Below are 26177 nucleotides of genomic sequence, written 5' to 3'. Positions count from 1 at the left end.
CTGACTTCAATGACATTTCTGAGTTAATTGACTGCATTGACTTGGACTTCCCTGATTCTCTTTCTGTTCCAGGCTCAATTTGTACACCATCATCAGTCTCCAATGACTTCAGTGACTGTAATGACTTTACTGACCTCAGTGACCGTACTGATAGCAATGACTTCAGTGACTGTAATGACTTTGTTTCTGTTGACTCCCTCCTGCCAGGATCTAAAAGTATATCAGACTGTAGTGTTGGTTCTGACTTTACGGACTTCATCAACTTTGATTCCCTCATGCCTGATTCTATGGCTGTATTAACATCTTGTGTCCGATATGCAGCAGTGTTGACCTCCTCAGAGTGAATGGCTGTTGCTTCTGTTTCAGGGACGTCTCTTATCTCTCTAGCAACCAAACCCTCCCCCTCCGTCTCCTCCTGCACCTCCTCCTCCTCCTTCTGCTCCTCCTCATCTTCCTCTCCCTCCTGCTTCCCCTCCTCCTCCTCCTCTTCAGCTGAAGGTCTGGGTTGAGAAGCTTCAGGCCAGTTATCAGGTATCTTCTTCACATCTTCCTCAAACACTTCTAGTTCCTCAACCTCACCAGACTCTATTTTGTCTACCTCGGTGTCAACAGCATAAGACATATCACTGTCGCTGCCCCCTAACATTGGAGACCTCATGGCGTATTGCACTGTTCTCTCTCCCTCCACCAACGACGACACCTCATCTCTGAGTTCCTGGGGCATGTTAAGTTCCTCCATGAGCTCCTCGATATCCAACCGTTCTCCGTTCTCGTCTCCCGCCTCAGACACCACATCCAGGGCAAACTCCTGGTTGGTGCTGGGAGACAGCGGAGGACTTTCCCTGTCTCCCATTTCACTGCTCATTTCCTGGAAGTCTCTCCAGCTGTCCTTCAGCTGATCAGAGGTCCGGCTCTGCAGGCTGGCCAGACTGGCTCTCTGCTGTTCCTCGTCCTCCATGGTGGAGATCTTCTGGAGCGACTGCATAACCAGGAGGGCCTCCGAGCCGCTGTTAGAGTTCCCTCCACAAAACTCTCCTCCTCCTCCTCCTTTTCCCAGGGCTGACGACAGGGTGTCCTTCAGGGTGGTCACCGACAGGAAAGACATCAGCGCCTTTGAGGACGTGCCGAACACCGACGCCACCTGGAGAAGAAAAATAAGAATTCTCCTCTTCAGTTTGTGTCTAGTCTGTCAAGCCATTCCTCAGGTTCTGTCCTGCTGTTTGGCAAGCTGACGCTTATTTGTGTGAAGGAGTTGGAATTATTCATCTGTCAGTAAGTCATCGATTCATAAAAACACAGAAGCCATACAATAAAAATAAATCAGTAGAAACAATCCTATGGCTGAGAACAACAACACGACTATTCCTAATAAACATGTAGACCCAGCTACCTGAGAGGAGAAGTCAGGCATGCTGTGTGATTTCTCCAGGCTGGCAGGAGGCTGGGAGGCCTGTCTGATGCACTGGATGGAGGAGCAGAGCTGACGGAGGATTGGTGTGAGAGTGGCCTTGGGGATAAGGAGGTGGTGGATGGAGGAGGAAGACTCACTGTGCTCTACAGGACGAGGGACAAAGGACGATGAGCGGTGGAGGAGACCGAGCCTGCTCTGCTGTTCCACCGGGTCGATCCTAGTAGTAGTGGGAATAGCGTTAAAGTAGTAGAGTAGTAGTAGTAGAGAAGTAATAGTAGTATTAGTAGAATTAGTAAGAATATAGTTAGAGGAGGAGCAATAAGAGAAGAGAGTAATAGTAGATTAGTTAGTAAATTACTTATTATTAAGCTAGTTATTGTGTGAACGTCATTCAGTAATTAGTATGTAGTCATAATATTATTACCTTTTAGCTAGGATACGCGGGTAGTAGTAGCCAGTAGTATCAGTGTAGTTCAATATTCATTAAAATATATGATTAGTAGTATTAGTAGTAGTAGGGTGCTTGTAAGTAGTAGGTAGCAGTAGTAGAGTAAGTATGTGTACTAGTCAGTCTAGTAGTAGCAAAATCAGTAGTCAAGTCACAATAATTTATTAAAATTATAGTAAGTAAGGGTAAGTCAGTAGTCGAAGTAGAAGAATCAGAAGCAAGAAGTTAATCAGGTAAAACATTAGTACTTGTAGTGGTGAAGAGTAGTATGTAATAATTAATTATGATTTGTAGTAGACCATAGTGAGAAGGTAGTAGTATATGATATTATTATGAGGGTAGTATTGTAGAAAGTCAATAGTATTAGTCATCGAGTGAGTTAGTAGTGCAAATAGCTATACTATTTAGATATAAGAGGCTGTAGTAGCAGTAGAATACAAGTATTATTATTTATATGTTATTATGATTAGTAGTCAAGTTTATGGTTCCATTAGTAGTAGTAGTAGCGTAGTAGTAGTAGTAAATGAGTAGTAGACAGTACTAGGATAAGCATTTATTCTTAGTGTTATTATTATATGTAATTAGTACGTAGTCGTAGTAGTAGTTTGAGTCCAATGAAGTAATAGTCAGCAACATGTATATATAGGCATTGATTATTATGTATGCTCATTCTATTATTATTAGGTTAGTAGAGTAGCTGAGTCAGTAGATAGTAATCTCGTACATTATTAGTAGTCAGAAGAGTATGTATTAACAGTACTATTAGCATTATATTTTATTGATAATACTATATTATTATTATTATCTATGTACTTAGCTAGTAGGTAGTGTATAGTAGTAGTAGTAGTAATATCGATCAACTATATTAGTGAGTACGAAGGTAGTAGTAACTATTACTATTAGTAGTAGTTGTAGAAGTCAAATAGTAATAGTAGTATGCTAGTACAAGTTTTATCTTTTAGTAAAGTGTGCGTTGTAGGTAGTAGTAGTCAGTAGTAGTAGAAATAGCCAGTATGTTGTCAGTTGTAGCCGTACTATTAGCATTATTATTATTATTGTATATATATTTTATTAGTAGTAGTGCGTAGTAGTAGTAGCAAGTAAAGCATAATGTTAAGTAAGTATAGTAGTTGTACGTAGTAGACAAGTCTTACTTATCTATTAGTAGTAGTAGTGTAGCAGTAGTAGTAAGCAGATCATATGTAGTAATATTTATTAGTAAGTAGTAGTGGTAGTCAGTAGTAGTAAGTAGAAGAAGCAAGAGTGATATTTAATGTAGTAGGTAAGTAATAATTAGATATGTTATAGCAGTAGTAGAAGTAGTAGTAATAATTATTATTAGTAGTAGTAGTAGTAGAAGTCAGAGTATCAGTCCATAGTTATATAGTAGTAGGCAAAAGTAGTAGTAGTAAATTAGTAGTAGCATAAAGTACTAGTCATTATTATTATTGTTATATTATGTATAGTAGTTCATTAGTAGTAGTAGTAGTAGTGAGTAGTAGTAACAGTACTAGTAGCATTATTTAGTGTTATTATTATGATTATTAGTATGTATAGTAGTAGTAGAGTAGTAGTATAGTAGTTATTAGTTTTCGCTATTAATATTTTTAGTAGTAGTAGAGTAAGTAATATTAGTATATATATTATTGATATTAGTATTAATATTATTATTAGCTAGTAGTAGTAAGTAGTAGTAGAGTAATATAGTATCATTATTAGTAGTAAGAGTAGTAGTAATATTATTAGTAGTAGTAGTTGTAGAAGTCATAGTATTGGTAGTGTAGTAATAGTTTTTACTTTAGTAGTAGTGTGTAGTAGTAGTGTAGTAGTAGAAGTAGCAGTAGTTGTAGTTGTAGCATACTATTAGCATTATATTATTTTGTTATTATATTAGTAGTGAGTAGTATGTAGAGTGTAGTAAGATTAGTATTATTGTTAGTAGCAGTAGTAGAAGTAGTAGTAATATATTATTACTAGAATAGTAGTAGAAGTCATAGTATCAGTAGTAGTTATAGTAGTACAAAAGTATAGTAGTAGTAAATGTAGTAGAGCAGTAAATACAGTATTAGATTATTATTGTTATTATTATTCTTAGTAGTAGTTACAATTAGTAGTAGTAGTAGTAGTAATAGTAAGTAACAGTACTAGTAAGCATATTATTAGTGTTATTATTATTATTATTATTATTAAGTAGTAAGTAGTAGTAGTAGTAGTAGTAGTAGCATATATTATTTTTTATTGATATATATTATTATTATGTAGTAGTAGTAATAGTAGTAGTTAGTATAGTAGTAGTAGTAGTAGCATAGCATATAGTTTATGATATTATTATTATTATATTAAGTGCAGTAGTAGTAGTAGTAGTAGTAGTAGTAGTAGTAGTAATATTAGTATCATTATTAGTAGTAGAAAGTAGTAGTAATATTATTAGTAGAGTAGTTGTAGAAGTCATAGTATTAGTAGTGTAGTAATAGTTTACTTTAGTAGTAGTGGTTGTAGTAGTAAGTAGTCAGAAGTAGCAGTAGTAGCAGTACTATTAGCATTATTATTTATTGTGTATCATTATTACTGTAGTAGTCAAGTAGCAGTAGTAGTACTAGTAGAGAGTAGTAGCGTATATGAGTAGTTGTATCAGTAGTAGTAGTAGCAGCAGTGTTGTAAAAGTAGTAGTAGTAATTGTAGAAGCAGCAGTATATGTAATAGTTTGTTGTAGACTGATAGTAGTAATATTATTATTATTAGTAGTCAGTTGTAGTAGAAGCAGTAGTGTTACAGTAGTAGTTGAAGTAGTACAATTATTCTTCTAAGTATTATTATTAGTTGTAGTAGTTGTAGCAGTAGTAGTTAGCAGATATAGTGTAGTAATATTATATTATAAGTTTTGTAGAAGAGTAGATATATTATTATTATTATTAGTAGTAAGGTATAGTATATATAGTATTATTGTTAGTAGCATAGTAGAAGTAGTTCAGTTAATATAGTAGTAGTAGTAAGTAGAATGTAGTAGTAGCAGTAGTAGTACAAGTATTATTATTATTGTTATTCATATTATATTTAGTATTCCATTAGCAGGTAGTAGAAATAGTAGGTAATATTTTTATTAGTAGTAGTGAGTGGAGAGTAGTGAGTAGTAGAAGAAGCAAGAGTAATATTAATAGAGTAGGTAGTGTGGTAGTGGTAGTAGTAGTAGTAATATAGTATTATTTGTTAGTAGCATAGTAAGAGTAGTAAGTATATTATGATATTTAGTGTAGTATAGAAGTCAAGTATCAGTAGTAGTTATTTGAAGTAGCAAAAGTAATAGTATAGTAAATGTAGTATTAGCAGTAGAAGAGAAGTACTAGTATTATTATTGTTATTTAAGTAGTAGTTATTCCATGAGTAGTAGTAGTAGTAGTTAGTAATAGTAGTAACAGTACTAGTAGCATTATTATTAGTTGATTATTATTATTACGTAGTAGTGGTTGTAGTAGTAGTAGTAGTAGTAGTAGAAGTAGCAGTAGTTGTAGTTGTTGCAGTACTATTAGCATTATTATTATTATTGTTATTATTATTATTAGTAGTAGTAGTAGTAGAAGTAGCAGTAGTTGTAGTTGTAGCAGTACTATTAGCATTATTATTATTATTGTTATTATTATTATTATTATTAGTAGTAGTAGTAGTAGCAGTAGAAGCAGTAGTGTTAGTAGTAGTAGTTGTAGTAGTACAATTATTCTTATTATTAGTAGTAGTAGTAGTTGTAGTAGTTGTAGCAGTAGTAGTAGCAGATATAGTGGTAGTAATATTATTATTATTAGTAGTAAGAGTAATACTATTATTATTAGTGGTAGTAATAGTAATAGTATTATTATTATTACAAGCAGTAATAGAAGTAGTACTACTATTATTATTATTATTTGTACTAGAAGTCATAGCAATAGTAATAGCTGTAGTAGTAGAAGTCATAGCAATAGTAATAGCTGTAGTAGTAGAAGTCATAGCAATAGTAGTAGTTGTAGTAGTAGCACAAGTAGTAGTAATATTATTATTATTAMTAGTAGTAGTAGTAGTAGTACTAGCATTATTATTATTATTTTTGCATTGTTATTAGTATTATTATTATTAGTAGTAATATTAGTAGTATTATTAGTAGCAGTAGAATAAGTAGTAGTACTATTATTGGTAGTAGAAGTTGTAGAAGGCATATTATTAGTAGTAGTTCTAGAAGTTGCAAAAGTAGTAGTAGTAGTAGTAGTAGTAGTAATATTTGTTTTATTATTAGTAGTAGTAGTGTCATTAGTAGTTGTGGTTGTAGTAGTTGCATTACTAGTAGCAGTATTATTATTATTAGTAGTAGTAGTATTAGTAGTAGTATTAGGTGTAGTAGTAGCAGTAGTAGTAGTAGTACAAGTTGTAGTAGCAGTAGTAGTAATATTATCATTATTATTATTATTAGCAGTAGAATTAATAGTTGTAGTAGTAGTAGTAGCAGTAGTAGTACTAGTAGTAGTAGTATTAGTAGTTGTAGAACTAGTAGTAGTAGCAGTAGTAGTAGCGATAGTAGTAGTAGTAGCAGCAGAAGTGGTAGTAGTAGTAGTAGTAGTAGTAGTAGTAGTTGTTGTAGATGTAGTAGTAGTAGTAGTAGTACTATTATTATTAATAGAAGCAGAAATAGTAGTTGTAGTAGTATTTGCAGTAGTAGTAGTAATAGTAGTAGTAATACTAGTATTATTATTAGTAGTAGTTGTAGTAGTTGTAGTAGTAGCAGTAGTATTAGCAGTAGTAGTAGTTGTAAAAATAGTAGTAGTAGTAGTAGTAGTAGTAATATTATTATTATTAGTAGTAGTAGTAGTAGTAGTATGTTTTGTAGTAGTAGTATAAGTAGCAGTAGTACTATTAGTATTATTAGTTGTAGTAGTAGTAGTAGTGGTAGATGTAGTAGTAGTAACTGTAGTAGTAGTAGTAGTTATAGTTGAACTAGTAGTAGTAGTAGAAGTAATAGTAGTAGTAGTAGTTGTAAAAATAGTAGTAGTAGTAATATTAGTATTAGTAGTAGTAGTAGTTGTAGTAGTTGTAGTAGTAGTAGTAGTTGTAGTTAAACTAGTAGTAGTAGTAATATTAATATTATTATTAGTAGTGGTAGTAATATTATTATTAATAGTAGTAGTATTGGCAGTAGTAGTAGTAGCAGTAGTACTATTATTGTTAGTAGTATTTGTAGTAGAAGTAGTAGCTTGTTTAGTAGTAGTAGTAGTATTAGTAGCAGTAGTAATATATTATTTATTATTATTATTATTATTATTGTAGTAGTAGTAATATATTACTTTATTAATTATTATTATTAGTAGTAGTAGTAGTGAGTAGTAGTAGTTGCAGTTAGTAGTAGTGAGTAGCATAGCAGCAGTAGCGGTAGTAGAATTAGTAGAAGTAGTTGTAATAGCAGCAGGAGTAGTAGTAGTTGTTGGTAGACGTATTAGTAGTAGTAGCAGTAGTAATATTATTGTTAGTAGTATTTGTAGTAAGAAGTAGTAGTTGTAGTAGTAGTAGTAGTATTAGTAGCAGTAGTAATATTATATTTTTATTATTATTATTGGTAGTAGTAGTAATATTATTACTTTATTATTATTTTATTAGTAGTAGTAGTAGTAGTGTAAGTTTGCAGTGTAGTAGTAGTAGTAGCAGTAGAGGCAGTAGCGGTAGTAGAATAGTAGAAGTAGTTGTAATAGCAGCAGGAGTAGTAGTAAGTTTGTTGTAGACGTATTAGTAGTAGTAGTAGTAGTAATATTGTTATTATTAGTAGCAGAAGTACTAGTTGTAGTATTATTTGCAGTAGTAGTAATAGTAGAGTACTAATATTATTATTATTAGAAGTTGTAGTATTATTAGTTGTAGTAGAAACAGTGGTGTTAATAGTAGTAGTTGTATTTGTAGCAGTAGTAGTAGTAATATTAGTAGTAGTTGTAGTAGTTGTAGTAGTAGTTGTAAAAATAGTAGTAGTAGTAGTAGTAGTTGTAGTAGTAGTAGTAGCAGTAATATTAATAGTAGTAGTAGTAGTGGTTGTAAAAATAGTAGTAGTAGTAGTTGTAGTAGTAGCAGTAATATTAGTAGTAGTAGAAGTAGTAGTAGTTGTAAAAATAGTAGCGGTAGTAGTAGTAGTAGTAGTATTATTATTATTATTAGTCGTAGTAGTAGTATTGGTAAGAGTAGTAGTACTATTATTATTAATAGTAGTATTAATGGTAGCAGTAGTTGTAGTAGAAGTAGTGGTAGCAGTAGAAGTAGTAGTTGTAGTAGTATTAGTAGCAGTAGTAATATTATTATTAGTAGTAGTAGTAGTAGAGTAGTAGTAGCTGTAGTAGTAGTAGTAGTAGTAGTAGTAGTAGTAGTAGTAGTAGTAGTAGTAGTAGTAGTGGTAGTAGCAGTCGTAGTAAAATCAGTAGTAGTAATAGTAGTAGTAGTAATAGTAATAGCAGCAGTAATAGTATTACTAGTATTTGTATTATTATTATTATTATTAGTAGTAGTAGTATTAGTAGTAGTAGCAGTAGTAGCAGCAGCAGTAGCAGTAGTAGAAGTAGTAGAAGTTGTAATATTATTATTATTAGTAGCAGAAGTAGTAGTAGTAGTAGTATTTGCAGTAGTAGTAGTAATAGTAGAGTACTAATATTAGTATTATTATTAGTAGTATTATTAGTTGTAGTAGAAACATTGGTGTTAGTAGTAGTAGTTGTATTTGTAGCAGTAGTAGTAGTAATATTAGTAGTAGTAGTAGTAGTAGTAGCAGTAGTAGTAGCAGTAGTAGTTGTAGTAGTAGTAGTAGGAATATTATTAGTAGTAGTATTGGTAGTAGAAGTAAAATAAAAATTAATTAAAAGATGTGCGCTGGCCGAGTCTCTATTAGTAGTAGTAGATGTAGCAATAGCAGTACTAGTAGTAATATTCTAAATATTATAACTAGTTGTAGTTTTAGAAGTAGTAGTAGTAGAAGTAGTAGTAGTAATATTATTATTATTTTTAGTCGTACTAGGAGTACTAGGAGTAGTAGTAGTAGTAGTAGTAGTAGTAGTAGTAGTAGTAGTAGTAGTAGTAGTGGTGGTGGTAGTAGTAGTAGTAGTAGTAGAATATGTAGTAGTATTATTATTATTAGTAGTGGTAGTAACAGTAGTAGTGGTAATATTATTATTATTAGTATTAATAGCAGTAGTAGTAGTAATATTATTATTATTTGTTGTAGTAGTAGTAGTAGTAGTAGTAGTGGTAATATTATCATTATTAGTAGTAGTAGTAATATTATTATTATTATAACTATTATTGGTAGTAGTAGTAGTAATATTATTATTATTATTGGTAGTAGTAGTAGTAGTAGTAGTAGTAGTAGTAGTAGTAGTAGTGGTAACATTATTATTAGTATTGCTATTATTAGTAGTAGTAGTATTAGTAGTAGCAGTAGTAGTGGTAACATTATTATTATTATTATTATTGTTATTATTAGTAGTAGTAGCAGTAGTAGTGGTAATATTATTGTTATTATTATTATTACTAGCAGTAGTAGCGGTAGTAGTGGTAATATTATTATTATTAGTAGTAGTAGTAGTAGCTGAGTACTAGTTGTAGTTGCTCGAAGTCATAGACTGAATTGTAAACCAATTTACAATCATAGATTGTCATCAAATACAAAAATCCTAAAATAGATCAATAATTGTATGAAAAATACAATATATGCAATACAATAACATTAAAACTACAATATTTGGTGTGGAAGATTTACAAACATTTGCTCTGATTTTGACTTCTTAGCTCCTTGCTGCTGCTTTCTTTGCCAGGTGTCCCTTGTAAAAAAGATTCTATATCTCTATGGGACTTTCCTTAAATGAAAGGTTAAATAACATGAAAATAAATAAAGGTAGACCGACCTGACACTGGGCATAGAGGAGCACAGTTTCCTGGTCCACTGGGGGTTAGAGAGGTCGACCTGTGCCTCGGCGTGGCTGACAGGGACAGACAGGCAGGACATGGACATGCCTCCCACTGAGAGGTGGTCTCCCCCCTGGGGCAGATGTTGATCCTCTGGGTAACCACTCTTCACTTCTGACTCGACATCTGAGTCGGCTCCTATCTGGAAGATCACCTTTGTCCTGGGTTCAGCCTCCCCAGTGTCCTGGCCTTCCTCCTCCATGTTTACCTTAGAAGAAGAAGATTGTATTCATCCATACGAGACATACTACATGTCTCTTCTGCTGTACCCAACCCCTCCAATACACAAACACACCTTGCTCCTCGGTTCAGTCTCTTCTGTGTCCTGGCCTCCCTCCTCCATGTAGGGGACATAGGGGATGGACTCCGGGGCGATGTTCTGCAGCCAGTTCTCTACGTACTGGTGTATCCCAGAAGGGGCTAGAGGGGGGTGTAAGACAGGCATGGAGAAGCTCTCACTCAGTAGAATCTGTTTAGGGGATTTGGTTCTGTCCTCATTAGACATGGACCTCTGCTTAGCCAAGGTCTTTCTGGTTGGCTGGCTAGCCATCTTTCGACCCGTCTGTCTGACTATCTGTTTATTGTCTGTTTGTCTGTCTGTCTGTCCGGTGTCTGTATGTATGTCTGTCTGTCCGATGTCAGTCTGTCTGGCTGGGGAAACATAAAACATGTTCTTCCTCGGCTGTGTCTTCTGCCTGGAAGACTTAGTGGTGTTGACCTTCTGGGATCTTTGCCCTCTTCCAACCTTCTCACCCATATTCAGCTGTTTTTCAGAAGCTAACCCTCGTTTTTTAGAATCTTTCAAGTCTATGTTTAACGCCAAGGGCCCGTTCTTCACAGGAATATAATTTATATTCTTCTCTACCTTCTCTCTACTCCTCTGGCTGACTTGGCTGTCACTCTCTGTGGCGCTTCGAACTTTTTCACTTCCTGTTGCACTGCCGCTCTTCTTCTCTGTGCTGGCAGGAGAAAAGGTATTTTTGGTGCTCCTAACAGACCCTGCCACGCTGTCCTTCTGTCTGCTCTTTGAGCTCGTAGTGGACGTTGGACTCATCTGCTTCCCTTTCCGCTTCACTGTCCTCTTCTTGTTGTTCTCTTCAAGAGCATCCTCCTCAACCTCCTCCTCTTCTTTCGCTACTGTCTTGGAACATTCCAGTTCCTTTCTCTCTGAACATCCTAATTCTTTTGTCTCTGAACATCCTAATTCTTTTCTCTCTGAACATTCTAATTCCTTTGTCTCTGAACATTCTAATTCCTTTGTCTCTGAACATCCTAATTCTTTTGTCTCTGAACATTCTAATTCTTTTGTCTCTGAACATTCTAATTCCTTTGTCTCTGAACATTCTAATTCCTTTGTCTCTGAACATTCTAATTCCTTTGTCTCTGAACATTCTAATTCCTTTGTCTCGGAACATCCTAATTCCTTTGTCTCAGAACATTCAAATTCATTTGTCTCGGAACATTCCAATTCCTTTGGTTCTGGCCATTCTGTCACTTTAGGAGATGACCCTGTGTGAGACTCTGATGCGGCGTGAGCTTCGTTGTCTGGGAAAGACGACAGTTTGTTGCTAATGGTGTCTGGTAGTTTTTGAAATGGAAGGGTGACGTTCTGAGAAGGTGAGGTGGGTTCAGAAGACAAAGAGAGTATCTCATCCCTCTGTTGGTTCAGTGAGTCGCTGGTACTGGATGATCGGGTTAAGTCCACGGAGGAGCACGGCCCCGAATCTGAAGAGGCCGGTTTACTCCGCGGCATGGGGTTGGAGCCACCACCGCAACCTCCGCCATACCCTGCCTCACTTGCATTACCCCCACCTCCCTCCCCTCCTGTCCCATACCCGGGCCCCAGGGCGTTGGCATAGTAGTTATCGTAGCTGCTCTGTCTCCTCTCGTAGATGTGCATGACGGTCTCAGTGATCTCCCTGCCATTACCATTGTTCTGAATCTGCATCACCTCTGCTACTCCAGAGGACCGGAGTGAGGAGTGGGAGCTGGTCCTGATGGCCCTGCTGGCCCCAGCCGAGCCACTCTTCCTGGGCTTGGGGACAGGTGGTATGGCGGGTAACCTGGAGCTGCTGCTGCTCTTCCGGACCACACAGTACCCCCCTGTGGTTTCCCCGTCTGCCATGCGCTCCGTGTAGGAAAAAGTCCCCAGGCTGGTCTCCTGGACACCTGTCTCTGTCACCGTGGTTACGCTCTCCACGGACGCCTGCTTCTTTTTCACCTGTCTCAGCCCAGGGGTTGGCATCCGCTTCTGACGGGGGTGGGCCTTCAGAGAACCAGCCCTGCCCCCACCGCCACTGTCAGTCCCTCCAACGTCCGTCCCGCTGAAGGCCACGTCCCTCTCTGCATTGCGGCTGGGGTGGTTACTCTCCTTGGTCTCATCCTCGCTGAGACCAATGTTAGGGTCCTTCGCCTCCACGTTGTTGTCGGGGGACTGTGGGGTGGAGCCCAACTTGGCTCCTGGTTTATGATTGGTCACCATGCTGGAGCGGCTCAACGTGGTCGTCCAATGGATCATCTCCTCCTCCTTAATGGTCAGACGGACCTGCCAATCAGAATCAAATCAGAGATGCGTTATACCATGACATTCCATAAATATATAAATAATGGAAGTAATGATATAAATAATATTAGTAACAACAACACCATACTCAACAACAACAACAACACCATTCTCAACAACAACAACAATATAAATAACAACAACAATAACAATAAACACAACAACACCATTCTCAACAACAATAACAATAACAATAACATACTCAACAACAACAACATCATTCTCAACAACAACAACAATATCAATAACAACAACAACACCATTCTCAACAACAATAACAATAACAACAACATACTCAACAACAACAACACTATTCTCAACAACAACAACAATAACAATAACAACAACATAAACATACTCAACAAAAATAACAACAACAACACCACCATAGTCAACAACAGTAACACCAACAACATACTCAACAACAACACCGCCATACTCAAAAACAACAACAATGACAACAACAACACCATACGCAACAACAATAACAACAACACCATAGTCAACAACAACAACACCATACGCAACAACAATAACAACAACACCATAGTCAACTACAATAACAACAACACCATACTCAACAACAACAACACCATACGCAACAACAATAACAACAACAACAATGGCAACAACACCATAATCAACAACAATAACAGCAACACCATAGTCAACAACAATAACAACATACACAACAACAACACCATACACACCAACAACAATAACAATAACAACATACTCAACAACAATAACAACAACACCACCATAGTCACCAACAATAACAACAAAAACATACTCAACAACAACAACAACACCATAGTCAACAACAACAACAACAACAACACCATACCCAACAACAATAACAATGACAACAACAACATGCTCAACAACAATAACAATGACAACAACAACATACTCAACAACTCAACCTCAACAACAACATCAACAACAACAGCACTAACCTTCATCTCGACGGTCATGCTGCCATCCTGGTTGACCCTGAAGGACTTCTCAATGTCATCATCCTGCGGTACGATGGAGGTCTTCCCGTTGTCCTCTACAAGCTGATACGTCTCTGTCTCCAGATCTACAGATCCCCGGGTCTTTCTCTGGTTTAGCTCTGTCTCCGTGTTCTCTGGGAGGCGGACCGGCTGGCCGTAGGAGCTACCGTTCACAGACTTGTTGATCTGGTTCACAAAGTATCTCTCTGATGACAGGCTGAAGTTCCTGGACCGCCGCCCACTGGATAACGATGTCTTATTTTCTAAGAGATAAGAGTGTTGATGGAAGAGGGGGAGAGGAGGGAAGAGAGAAAAAATAAATATATACATTTTTTTTTTTTTAAGAAGGAATATCAGAATATAAATAATATGTTTAGTCACAATACAATCAAACAATTTGATCTATGACACACTCAATCACGCTGATTAAGGACTTAGCCTTAACACGTCGGTGTTTATTTAAATAATGACTTAGCCTACAAAACCAAAGCTTTTTAATTTGCAAATCCTCATGACTGCCTGGACCTGGATTCTTGCCACTGCTTTTTGATTTAATGTTCCCCTCCAAGAGCACCTGTGGTTGTTTTGGAGTACCTGAAGCACTCCTGCTACATTTGTCTTCAATCAATCAGTCACTAGTCGACACAAAGCACTACAAAGCTGAACACTCACCTGTTAGAGGCTGTAGCCTGGTTGGTTCTATAGAGTCTGAGTTAGAGGACTGAGCAGCAGCAGGCTGGGTCGGTCTCAGGAAGTCATAGTTCCCTGGTCTAAAAGGTTCGTTCCCCGAAGCTACCACCACCCCAGAACATAGGATCAATGCTGGCAGACCTTCAACCTGAAAGACGAAGGAGGAGACATACAATCTCAAGTCGATGGAATTACAATATCAATCAGAATGAACAGTTGCTAGGTTTCATAATAATCCAATAAAGATGGCTGCCGCTTTGCAAGCTCCGACCCATCTTTGCTGTTTTGGGATTCTTTTGGCGATTATTTGTACTTTATTTTAATGAAATGTATCCACTATCATTTCTTAAAAATGACAAGAACGTTAAACATCAGATCAGCATGACTGATATAGGCCCGGATCAGGCTTCTTGCAAGTGGTTTGAAAATGATCTGTCAGACAGAACTCAATGTGTGATTTCTGTTGGTGTTAAGTCTAGTTTTCTGACTCCCGGGTGGCGCAGTGGTCTAGGGCACTGCATCGCAGCGCTAGCTGCGCCACCAGAGACTCTGGGTTCGCGCCCAGGCTCTGTCGCAGCCGGCCATGATCGGGAGGTCCGTGGGGCGACACACAATTGGCCTAGCGTCGTCCGGGTTAGGGAGGGTTTGGCCGGTAGGGATATCATTGTCTCATCGCGCCCCAGCGACTCCGCAGTGCAGGCTAACCAAGGGAGCCGGGTGTACGGTGTTTCCTCCGACACATTGGTGCGGCTGGCTCCCGGGTTGGATGCGCGCTGTGTTAAGAAGCAGTGCGGTTGGGTTGTGTTTCGGAGGACGCATGGCTTTCGACCTTCGTCTCTCCCGAGCCCGTACGGGAGTTGTAGCGATGAGACAAGATAGTAATTACTAGCAATTGGATACCACGAAAATTGGGGAGAAAGGGGGGTAAAAATGTAACAAAAATAATAATAAATAAATAAATAATTTAAAAAAATAAAGCCTAGTTTTCTGGATATTATAAAAAGGTGTACCGCAGGGGTCGATGCTGGGACCTGTTCTCTTTACTATTTATATAAATTATATTGGTTTCTCTGTTAAAACTCGTCATATTCATCTGTATGTAGACGACACTGTTTACCATTGTCCCAACTGTTTACCATTCTATATTAGAGCTGCAATCTGACCTTGTTACCATACAGAAAGCCCTGGTTGGCTTAAAATTTGTATTTAATGTGGGCAAGACTAAATATATGTTGTTCTCTAGTTCTCTCCAGAATGTTTCAGACGGATGGTTCTCCCATTGATCGGGTTCCCGACCCTTTTTTTTGTTGTTGCCTAAAGTGAAGAGGCGACTCCGGGATGCTGGCCTTCTAGGCAGAGTTCCTCTGTCCAGTGTCTGTGTTCTTTTGTCCATCTTAATCTTTTCTTTTTATTGGCCAGTCTGAGATATAGCTTTTTCTTTGCAACTCTGCCTAGAAGGCCAGCATCCCTGAGTCACCTCTTCACTGTTGACGTTGAGACTGGTGTTTTGCGGGTACTATTTAATGTAGCTGCCAGTTGAGGACTTGTGAGGCATCGGTTTCTCAAACTAGACACTCTAATGTACTTGTCCTCTTGCTCAGTTGTGCACCGGGGCCTCCCATTCCTCTTTCTATTCTGGTTAGAGCCAGTTTGCGCTGTTCTGTGAAGGGAGTAGTACACAGCGTTGTACGAGATCTTCAGTTTCTTGGCAATTTCTCGCATGGAATAGCCTTCATTTCTCAGAACAAGAATAGAATGACGAGTTTAAGCGTGAATAATATAAACGCGGTGGGGCAAAAAATGAACTGTCCCACTGTGGACAGGATATATAGTATCTTTTTTTGGCTTTATGAGGCTTTGGTCTGTACCTGTTTTTTTGGGAGATCGGGTGGCAGGCGGGGCCTTTTTTATTGGGTAACAGACAGCTAGTCTTCTTCGCCTCTCTTCCCTCCTGGGTCGGTGCTCGGGCGTTGGGGGGGGGGCCCCCTCCCCGTGCCCCCTCCCCAAATTTCGTGGAGAGTAAGAAGACATCAGCTGGTCTGGTGTTACCCACAGTGGAGGTAACCCGGATGAGAATCAGTCTTTAATGTATTGTCTCTTTTATTGTTTTTGTTTTCTTTCCTTGTGTCTGAGCCTTGGAATTGATCCACAAATGCTGATGCTCCAGATACTCAACTAGTCTAAAGAAGGACAGGTATATTGCTTCTTTAATCAGGACATCAGTTTTCAGCTGTGCTAACATAATTACAAAAGGGTTTTCTAATGATCAATTAGCCTTTTACAATGATAAACTCGGATTAGCTAACAACGTGCCATTGGAACACAGGATGATGGTTGCTGATAATGGGCCTCTGTACGCCTATGTAGATATTCATACAATCTTGCTGTTTCCAGCTACAATGGTCATTTACAACATTAACAATGTCTACACTGTATTTCTGATCAACTTTGATGTTATTTTAATGGACCAAAAATGTGCTTTTCATTCAAAAACAAGGACATTTCTAAATGACCCCAAACTTTTGAACGGTAGTGTATCTCTGTATATAGTATGTTATACTAGTTCCTATACATATCTCTGTATATAGTATGTTATCTAGTGCTATATATATATCTATATATAGTATGCTATACTTGTGCCTATATATATATATATATATATATTCTGTATATAGTATGCTATCTAGTCCCTATACATATCTCTGTATATAGTATGTTATACTAGTGCCTATATATATATCTATATATAGTATGCTATACTTGTGCTATATATATATAATATATATATATATATATATATATATATATTATATATATATATATATATATATATCTCTGTATATAGTATGCTATACTAGTCCCTATACATATCTCTGTATATAGTATGTTATCTAGTGCCTATATATATATTATATATATATATTATATATAGTATGCTATACTTGTGCTATATATATATAATAATATATATATATATATATATATATATATATATATATATACAGTGGGGAAACAAGTATTTGATACACTGCCGATTTTGCAGGTTTTCCTACTTACAAAGCATGTAGAGGTCTGTAATTATTATCATAGGTACACTTCAACTATGAGAGACGGAATCTAAAACAAAAATCCAGAAAATCACATTGTATGATTTTTAAGTAATTAATTTGCATTTTATTGCATGACATAAGTATTTGATACATCAGAAAGCAGAACTTAATATTTGGTACAGAAACCTTTGTTTGCAATTACAGAGATCATACGTTTCTGTAGTTCTTGACTAGGTTTGCCACACACTGCAGCAGGGATTTTGGCCCACTCCTCCCTACAGATCTTCTCCAGATCCTTCAGGTTTCGGGGCTGTCGCTGGGCAATACGGACTTTCAGCTCCCTCCAAAGATTTTCTATTGGGTTCAGGTCTGGAGACTGGCTAGGCCACTCCAGGACCTTGAGATGCTTCTTACGGAGCCACTCCTTAGTTGCCATGGTGTGTGCTTCGTGTCGTTGTCATGCTGGAAGACCCAGCCACGACCCATCTTCAATGCTCTTACTGAGGGAAGGAGGTTGTTGGCCAAGATCTCGCGATACATGGCCCATCTATTCCTCCCCTCAAACGGTGCAGTCGTCTCTGTCCCTTTGCAGAAAAGCATCCCCAAAGAATGATGTTTCCACCTCCATGCTTCACGGTTGGGATGGTGTTCGTTGGGTTGTACTCATACTTCTTCTTCCTCCAAACACGGCGATGTGGAGTTAGACAAAAAGCTCTATTTTTGTCTATCATCAGACACACATGACCTTCTCCCATTCCTCCTCTGGATCATCCAGATGGTCATTGAAACTTTCAGACAGGCCTGGACATGCACTGGCTTAAGCAGGGGGACCTTGCGTGCGCTGCAGGATTTTATCCATGACGGCGTAGTGTGTTACTAATGGTTTTCTTTGAGACTGTGGTCCCAGCTCTCTTCAGGTCATTGACCAGGTCCTGCCGTGTAGTTCTGGGCTGATCCCTCACCTTCCTCATGATCATTGATGCCCCACGAGGTGAAATCTTGCATGGAGCCCCAGACCGAGGGTGATTGACCGTCATCTTGAACTTCTTCCATTTTCTAATAATTGCGCCAACAGTTGTTTCGTTCTCACCAAGCTGCTTGCCTATTGTCCTGTAGCCCATCCAGCCTTGTGCAGGTCTACAATTTTATCCCTGATGTCCTTACACAGCTCTCTGGTCTTGGCCATTGTGGAGAGGTTGGAATCTGTTTGATTGTGTGTGGACAGGTGTCTTTTATACAGGTACGAGTTCAAACAGGTGCAGTTAATCCAGGTAATGAGTGGAGACAGGAGGGCTTCTTAAAGAAAAACTAACAGGTCTGTGAGAGCCGGAATTCTTACTGGTTGGTAGGTGATCAAATACTTATGTCATGCAATAAAATGCAAATTAATTATTTAAAAATCATCAACAATGTGATTTTCTGGATTTTTGTTTTAGATTCCGTCTCTCACAGTTGAAAGTGTACCTATGATAAAAATTACAGACCTCTACATGCTTTGTAAGTTAGGAAAACCTGCAAAATCGGCAGTGTATCAAATACTTGTTTCTCCCACTGTATATATATATATATATACACTGCTCAAAAAAATTAAGGGAACACTTAACAACACAATGTAACTCCAAGTCAATCACACTTCTGTGAAATCAAACTGTCCACTTAGAAAGCAACACTGATTGACAATACATTTCACATGCTGTTGTGCAAATGGATAGACAACAGTGGAAATTATAGGCAATTAGCAAGACACCCCCAATAAAGGAGTGATTCTGCAGGTGGTGACCACAGACCACTTCTCAGTTCCTATGCTTCCTGGCTGATGTTTTGGTCACTTTTGAATGCTGGCGGTGCTCTCACTCTAGTGGTAGCATGAGACGGAGTCTACAACCACAACAAGTGGCTCAGGTAGTGCAGCTCATCCAGGATGGCAAATCAAATGAGCTGTGGCAAGAAGGTTTGCTGTGTCTGTCAGCGTAGTGTCCAGAGCATGGAGGCGCTACCAGGGACAGGCCAGTACATCAGGAGACGTGGAGGAGGCCGTAGGAGGGCAACCCCAGCAGCAGGACCGCTACCTCCGCCTTTGTGCAAGGAGTAGCACTGCCAGAGCCCTGCAAAATGACCTCCAGCAGGCCACAAACGGCCTACTCCACGTCTCCTGATGTACTGGCCTGTCTCCTGGTAGCACCTCCTGCTCTGGACACTAAGCTGACAGACACAGCAAACCTTCTTGCCACAGCTCGCATTGATGTGCCATCCTGGATGAGCTGCACTACCTGAGCCACTTGTGTGGGTTGTAGACTCCGTCTCATGCTACCACTAGAGTGAGAGCACCGCCAGCATTCAAAAGTGACCAAAACATCAGCCAGGAAGCATAGGAACTGAGAAGTGGTCTGTGGTCACCACCTGCAGAATCACTCCTTTATTGGGGGTGTCTTGCTAATTGCTATAATTTCCACCTGTTGTCTATTCCATTTGCACAACAGCATGTGAAATTTATTGTCAATCAGTGTTGCTTCCTAAGTGGACAGTTTGATTTCACAGAAGTGTGATTGACTTGGAGTTAACTTGTGTTGTTTAAGTGTTCCCTTTATTTATTATTTGAGCAGTGTATATCTGTATATAGTATGCTATACTAGTCCCTATATATATATATATATATTATATATATATATATTATATATATATATTCTGTTATAGTATGTTATACTAGTCCCTATATATATATATATATATATCTGTATATAGTATGCTATACTAGTCCCTATATATATATATAAATATATATATATATATTATATTATATATAAATATATATATATATATATATATATATATATATCTGTATATAGTATGCTATACTAGTCCCTATTATATATATATATATATATATATATATATATATATTATATATATATCTGTATATAGTATGCTATACTAGTCCCTATATATTATATAATATATATATATATATATATATATTATATATTATATATATATATATATATATATCTGTATATAGTATGCTATACTATGCCTATATATATCTGTATATAGTATGCTATACTAGTCCTATACATATCTGTATATACTTCTTACTTTCTCATGTTTGTCTTATTTCTTATTTATCGTGTATAGTATCGTGTTTATCGTTTTTGTTTTTTTTTTATCGTGTGTTTTTGTTCTACCTTGTTATTTTGAGAGCTACATTGATATTGATTACAGTATTGTTGGGGTTAGATATTACAGCTTGGAACTTGAAGCATCAATACATTTCCGGGCCCGTATGTATCACGTGTCTCAGAGTAGGACGGTTGATCTAGGATCAGGTCCCTCCTGTCCATATCATTATATCTAAAACACAAAACTGATCCTAAATCCCACTCCTACTCTGAGATACTTGATACACATGACCCCTGGTCTCCCTCTCATCTCAAAGAACATCCAGTAGGACATTAACCACTGAGATCTGCTGCTCCATCAAAGATAAGAGGATTAATCCCTGACTCTGGGCCAGAACAGGTACGTCATCCTGATAGCAGATGGACGGCAGACAGATTATTCTGTTAATCCCCAGTAGGGGGCAGAAGACTTGATAGGACGTCATAGGGTGCCCTGAGGTGACTCCGCTAAGTCCTAGAGATAGGGTGCATACATAGAGTTAGCTAGAGCACTCATCTTTGTATCTATACCATTATAGCATCTGTGACAGCTTGGGCAGAGCCATTGAGGCTATCTCCATTTTAAAGTAGTACATTTCTTCTTCACGATTGGCTGATCCCTCATGGTTCATTAATCAGACTGGCCAAAAGCAATGCACTGTTGTAGTCCTAAAGAACCAATACTGTTTTGTAGTATAAACATTGCACTGTTGTAGTCCTAAAGAAACCAAATACTGTTGTAGTATAAACATTGCACTGTTGTAGTCCTAAAGAAACCAAATACTGTTGTAGTATAAACAATGCACTGTTGTAGTCCTAAAGACCCAAATACTTTTGTAGTATAAACATTGCACTGTTGTAGTCCTAAAGAAACCAAATACTGTTGTAGTATAAACATTGCACTGTTGTAGTCCTAAAGAAACAAAATACTGTTGTAGTATAAACATTGCACTGTTGTGTCCTAAAGAAACCAAATACTGTTGTATAGTATACACTTGCACTGTTGTAGTCCTAAAGAAACCAAATACTGTTGTAGTATAAACATTGCACTGTTGTAGTCCTAAAGAAACCAAATACTGTTTGTAGTATAAACATTGCACTGTTGTAGTCCTAAAGAAACCAAATACTGTTGTAGTATAAAACATTGCACTGTTGTAGTCCTAAAGAAACCAATATACTGTTGTAGTATAAACATTGCACTGTTGTAGTCCTAAAGAAACCAAATACTGTTGTAGTATAAACATTGCACTGTTGTAGTCCTAAAGAAACCAAATACTGTTGTAGTATAACATTGCACTGTTGTAGTCAAAGAACCAAATCTGTTGTAGTATAAACATTGCACTGTTGTAGTCCTAAAGAAACCAAATACTGTTGTAGTATAAACATTGCACTGTTGTAGTCCTAAAGAAACCAAATACTGTTGTAGTATAAACATTGCACTGTTGTAGTCCTAAAGAAACCAAATACTGTTGTATTATTACAGAAGGGGTTGGAAGGGGTCCGTTGATGGCTTCCATGTTCTTTTAGTCAGTAACTAACATGTTGTTCTTTAGTCAGTAACATGTTGTTCTTTAGTCAGTTACTAACATGTTGTTCTTTAGTCAGTAACTAACATGTTGTTCTTTAGTCACTAACATGTTGTTCTTTAGTCAGTAACTAAGTAAATAACATTGAAGTTCTAATAACAGATACCCGTACTCGCAACGAGTCTCAGAATATGATTACAGATCTAGTATCAGGTCCTCCTTATAATCTTATTCCTTACAATGTAAAAGACATCCTATGACTTTGCTGGACTTTTCTGCGCATCCCTGCTGCCGTCTGGTGTGTACAGCTTCAGTACAGGGACCTGCATGATGACCTACCCTGCTGCCGTCTGGTGTGTACAGCTTCAGTACAGGGACCTGCATGATGACCTACCCTGCTGCCGTCTGGTGTGTACAGCTTCAGTACAGGGAACTGCATGACGACTGATAGGTGGTCCAGTAGAGCATCGTAGGTTGGAGCCGTTCTTCTCTGCAGAACTACAGTCCTCCTCACGCTGGGGTCTCTATTCTTAAAAACTATCAGCCTTTTAGGGGTCCTGACCCTGCTGTCTGCCGGCCGGTTGATGGCCCCGGGGACTCCGCGACTCCCTCGCTGCGCCCTCCGACCCGCGCTGACAGGCCGGGTGGTGGTGTTCCAGGGTGGCTGGCGGCGGTTAGCCATGTCCAGGTTGAGGGGCTTCACCTTCCGCTGGTCCGAGCAGACATAGGAGCCCCCATCCTGCAGCTCTTCCAGACCCCGGACAGGGTGGGAGCCACGGGGGGTGGTGATGGTGCGGACCCCGAATGGCAGGGGGACCTTGGACATGGAGACATGGAGACATGGAGTTATGGGAATGTGTTATATGTGTTGACTACATGGGGGGGACTGTATGTACAAGACACAGGAAGGGGAGGGGTTGAAGTTCTAAATCATGTCAGACGCAATGTCTTATTGTTGTGGATTTTAACACAGAGCATTTCCTGTAAACAACAGATGATACATGATATCTAATATAAATCAAATCAATCAATCCATAATCAATAATCAAATCACCTTCTTAGACAGGGCATCCAGGAGGGCATCGAAGGTCTTGAAGGTCCTGGCATTGATGACCATCCGGTGGCCTCCGAACTGGGGGTCTCCACTCTTATAGAAGCAGACACGTCTGGAGGCCTGGGGGTCTGAGTGGGGCTGAGGGGGGCGGGAGGCTACACTGCCTGAGGGTACCACCTCCCCACCCTGACCGCCACCCTGGCCCTGCTCAGGCTGGGGTTGACCATTAAGGACCTGCGCCTCTGGCTCATGCAGAGGAGTGGAACTCATAATGGATCACGGCGGCTGATGAGAGAGACGGGGAGAGAGACATAGGGAGAGAGAGAGACAGGAGAAAGAGATATAGGGAGAGAGAGACAGGGGAGAGGGAGACAGGGAGAGAGAGAGAGGGAAGGGAGAGAGACAGGGAGAGATTTATAGGGAGAGAGAGACAGCGGAAATAGATATAGAGAGAGAGAGACAGGATATAGATATAGGGAGAGAGACACAAGGATGAGGAGAGACAGATGAGAGAGGAGGCAGAGAATATAGCAGGAGAGACATCGGAGCCGAGAGAGAGACGGGAAGGAGACGGCGACAGACGAGATATAAAGGCCACATCCCACAACACACATCTCTAATCTCTCCGACGAGAGACAGGATGACCTCGAAGAGAAGGGAGAGAGGGGTGCACGAGAGATATAGTGCGAAAGAGAAGAGCAGGAGGAGCCCTAGAGAGAGACAGGGGAGAATTTAAGGGAGAGAGAGACAGCGGGAGATATGATGATATAGGAGGATCGAGCGAGACAGGGAGAAGAGCACAGGGATAGAGAAGAGACAGAGAGAGAGAGAGTCAGGCATCACCGAAAGCGAGGGAGCATAACATCGTAAGAGACAGATAAGGTGCGGTCGGAGGAGGATGAGACATCACGGCCACTCGGAGAAGTGAGAGAGAGGACGAGTGCAAGACGGAGCGAAGAGGTGATAGTATAAGGCGAGAAGAGACAGGGAAAGAGAGATGGGGAATGAGATAGGGAGAGAGACGGGAGGAGAGAGACGGGGATATTATATAGCGGCGAGAGAGAGACAAGGGACAAGAAGATTATAGGAGCCCGAGCTGTATACAGGAGAGAGAGCAACAAGGGAAGGAGAGAGACAGGAGAGAGAGAGGGAGGAGACTATAGGGAGAGAGAGACATGGCAGAGAGAGACAGGAAGAAGATATATAAGGCGCGAGAGACAGGGAGGAGTGTGGGCCGAGAGGAATCGCACAACCAGCGACTCGGGCGCCGGCGCCAGTGCACAACCCAAGGCGAGGGCACGACACATCGAAGAGGAAGAGAGGGAAAAGAATAAAAGTCCAAGAGAGGAAGGAGAACATAGAGAGAGAGAGACAGGGAGAGACGGGGAGAGACGATAATAAGGCGGGAGAGAGAAGGGAGGCAGATGATATAAGGAGAAGATATAAGGAGAGAGATGATAGGATGAGAGAGATGGCAGAGATAGACATAGGGAGAGAGAGCAACGGGGGAGAGAGAGTAAGAGAGAGACAAAGAGCGAGAAAGAGAGAGAGACTGGGAGCGAGGAGAGAAAGAAAGAAAAAAAGAGAGCCAGAAAGAAGATATATAGAGAGAAAGAGAGACCGAGAGAGAGAGAGAGAGAGAGGAGGACAGAGAGAGAAGAGAGAGAGAGAGAGAGAGACTATGAACAGTTCAGGAGGGATTGATTATGTACAGTTGTATGTGAGTAAGAGAGAGAGACTATGAACAGTTCAGGAGGGATTGATTATGTACTGTTTGTATGTGAGTAAGAGAGAGACATTGAACTATGAACAGTTCAGGAGGGATTGATTATGTACAGTTTGTATGTGAGTGTGCTGCATGTGAACATGTGATTGTGCGAGGAAATGTAACAGTAAATGTATTCCTGTAAATCAAAGAATCAATCCAGTTGCCAATTGTACACTAGAAACTATAAGTGTGGTGTGACGTACATATAACATGTTGTTTCATAAACATCAAACAGTCTGGCAGGCTGGAGAGAGCAGGCATCCTGCTGCAAAATAAACCAGACCAAACCAGAGTCTCATCAGTAGCCTGTGCTGCTAATAAACCAGACCAAACCAGAGTCTCATCAGTAGCCTGTGCTGCTAATAAACCAGACCAAACCAGAGTCTCATCAGTAGCTGTGCTGCTATTAAACCAGACCAACCAGTATCTCATCAGTAGCCTTGTGCTGCTAATAAACCAGAACATAACCAGAGTCTCATCAGTAGCCTGTGCTGCTATTAAACCAGACCAAACCAGAGTCTCATCAGTAAGCCTGTGCTGCTATTAAACCAGACCAAACCAGAGTCTCATCAGTAGCCTGTGCTGCTATTAAACCAGACCAAAACCAGAGTCTCATCAGTAGCCTGTGCTGCTAATAAACCAGAACAAACCAGAGTCTCATCAGTAGCCTTCTGCCTGACTTAAACCAGACCAAACCAGAGTCTCATCAGTAGCCTGTTGCTGCTATTAAACCAGAACACACAGAGCTCATCAGTAGCCTGTGCTGCTATTAAACCAGACCAAACCAGAGCTCATCAGTAGCTGTGCTGCTATTAACAGACAACCAGAGTCCTCATCAGTAGCCTGTGCTGCTATTAAACCAGAACCGAAACCAGAGTCTCATCAGTAGCCTGTGCTGCTATTAAACCAGACCAAACCAGAAGTCTATCGGAGAGCCTGTGCTGCTAATAAACCAGACAAACAAGAGTCTGCCTGATGCAGATAAACCAGAACAGCCAGACTATCTCATCAGTAGCCTGTGCTGCTAATAAACCAGACCAACCAAGAGTCTCATCAGTAGCCTGTGCTGCTATTAAACCAGACCAAACCAGAGTCTCATCAGTAGCCTGTTGCTGCTATTAAACCAGACCAAACCAGAGTCTCATCAGTAGCCTGTGCTGCTATTAAACCAGACCAAACCAGAGTCTCATCAGTAGCCTGTGCTGCTATTAAACCAGACCAAACCAGAGTCTCATCAGTAGCCTGTGCTGCTATTAAACCAGACCAAACCAGAGTTCATCAGTAGCCTGTGCTGCTATATACCAGACCAAACCAGAGTCTCACTCAGTAGCCTGTGCTGCTATTATACCAGACCAAACCAGAGTCTCATCAGTAGCCTGTGCTGCTATTAAACCAGACCAAACCAGAGTCTCATCAGTAGCCGTGCTGCTATAAACCAGACCCAAACCAGAGTCTCATCAGTAGCCTGTGCTGCTATTATACCAGACCAAACCAGAGTCTCATCAGTAGGCCTGTGCTGCTATTAAACCAGACCAAACCAGAGTCTCATCAGTAGCCCGTG

General features: G+C 39.4%; 1 protein-coding gene across 1 annotated transcript in view; it reads right to left on the bottom strand.

Moving 5' to 3' along the window:
* The window catches only part of LOC139023640 (oxygen-regulated protein 1-like), a 46934-nt gene extending 23816 nt beyond the window's left edge, over nt 1-23118 (bottom strand). The window contains exons 1-9 of the mRNA XM_070437156.1: nt 22849-23118; nt 22189-22611; nt 14046-14211; nt 13335-13636; nt 11308-12357; nt 10165-10953; nt 9752-10008; nt 1391-1628; nt 251-1141 (exon numbers count right to left, since the gene is read on the bottom strand). Coding sequence (XP_070293257.1) covers nt 251-1141; nt 1391-1628; nt 9752-10008; nt 10165-10953; nt 11308-12357; nt 13335-13636; nt 14046-14211; nt 22189-22611; nt 22849-23118 — 4386 coding nt within the window. The remainder of the gene's footprint in view (nt 1-250; nt 1142-1390; nt 1629-9751; nt 10009-10164; nt 10954-11307; nt 12358-13334; nt 13637-14045; nt 14212-22188; nt 22612-22848) is intronic.
* Between the last annotated feature and the right edge of the window lie 3059 nt (nt 23119-26177).

This window comes from Salvelinus sp. IW2-2015, linkage group LG34, assembly GCF_002910315.2.
Source record: "Salvelinus sp. IW2-2015 linkage group LG34, ASM291031v2, whole genome shotgun sequence".
In the NCBI taxonomy this organism is placed as follows: Eukaryota; Metazoa; Chordata; class Actinopteri; order Salmoniformes; family Salmonidae; genus Salvelinus; species Salvelinus sp. IW2-2015.
Note: the sequence above shows the minus strand (reverse complement) of the source record. Positions and strands in the feature narration are given on the sequence as shown.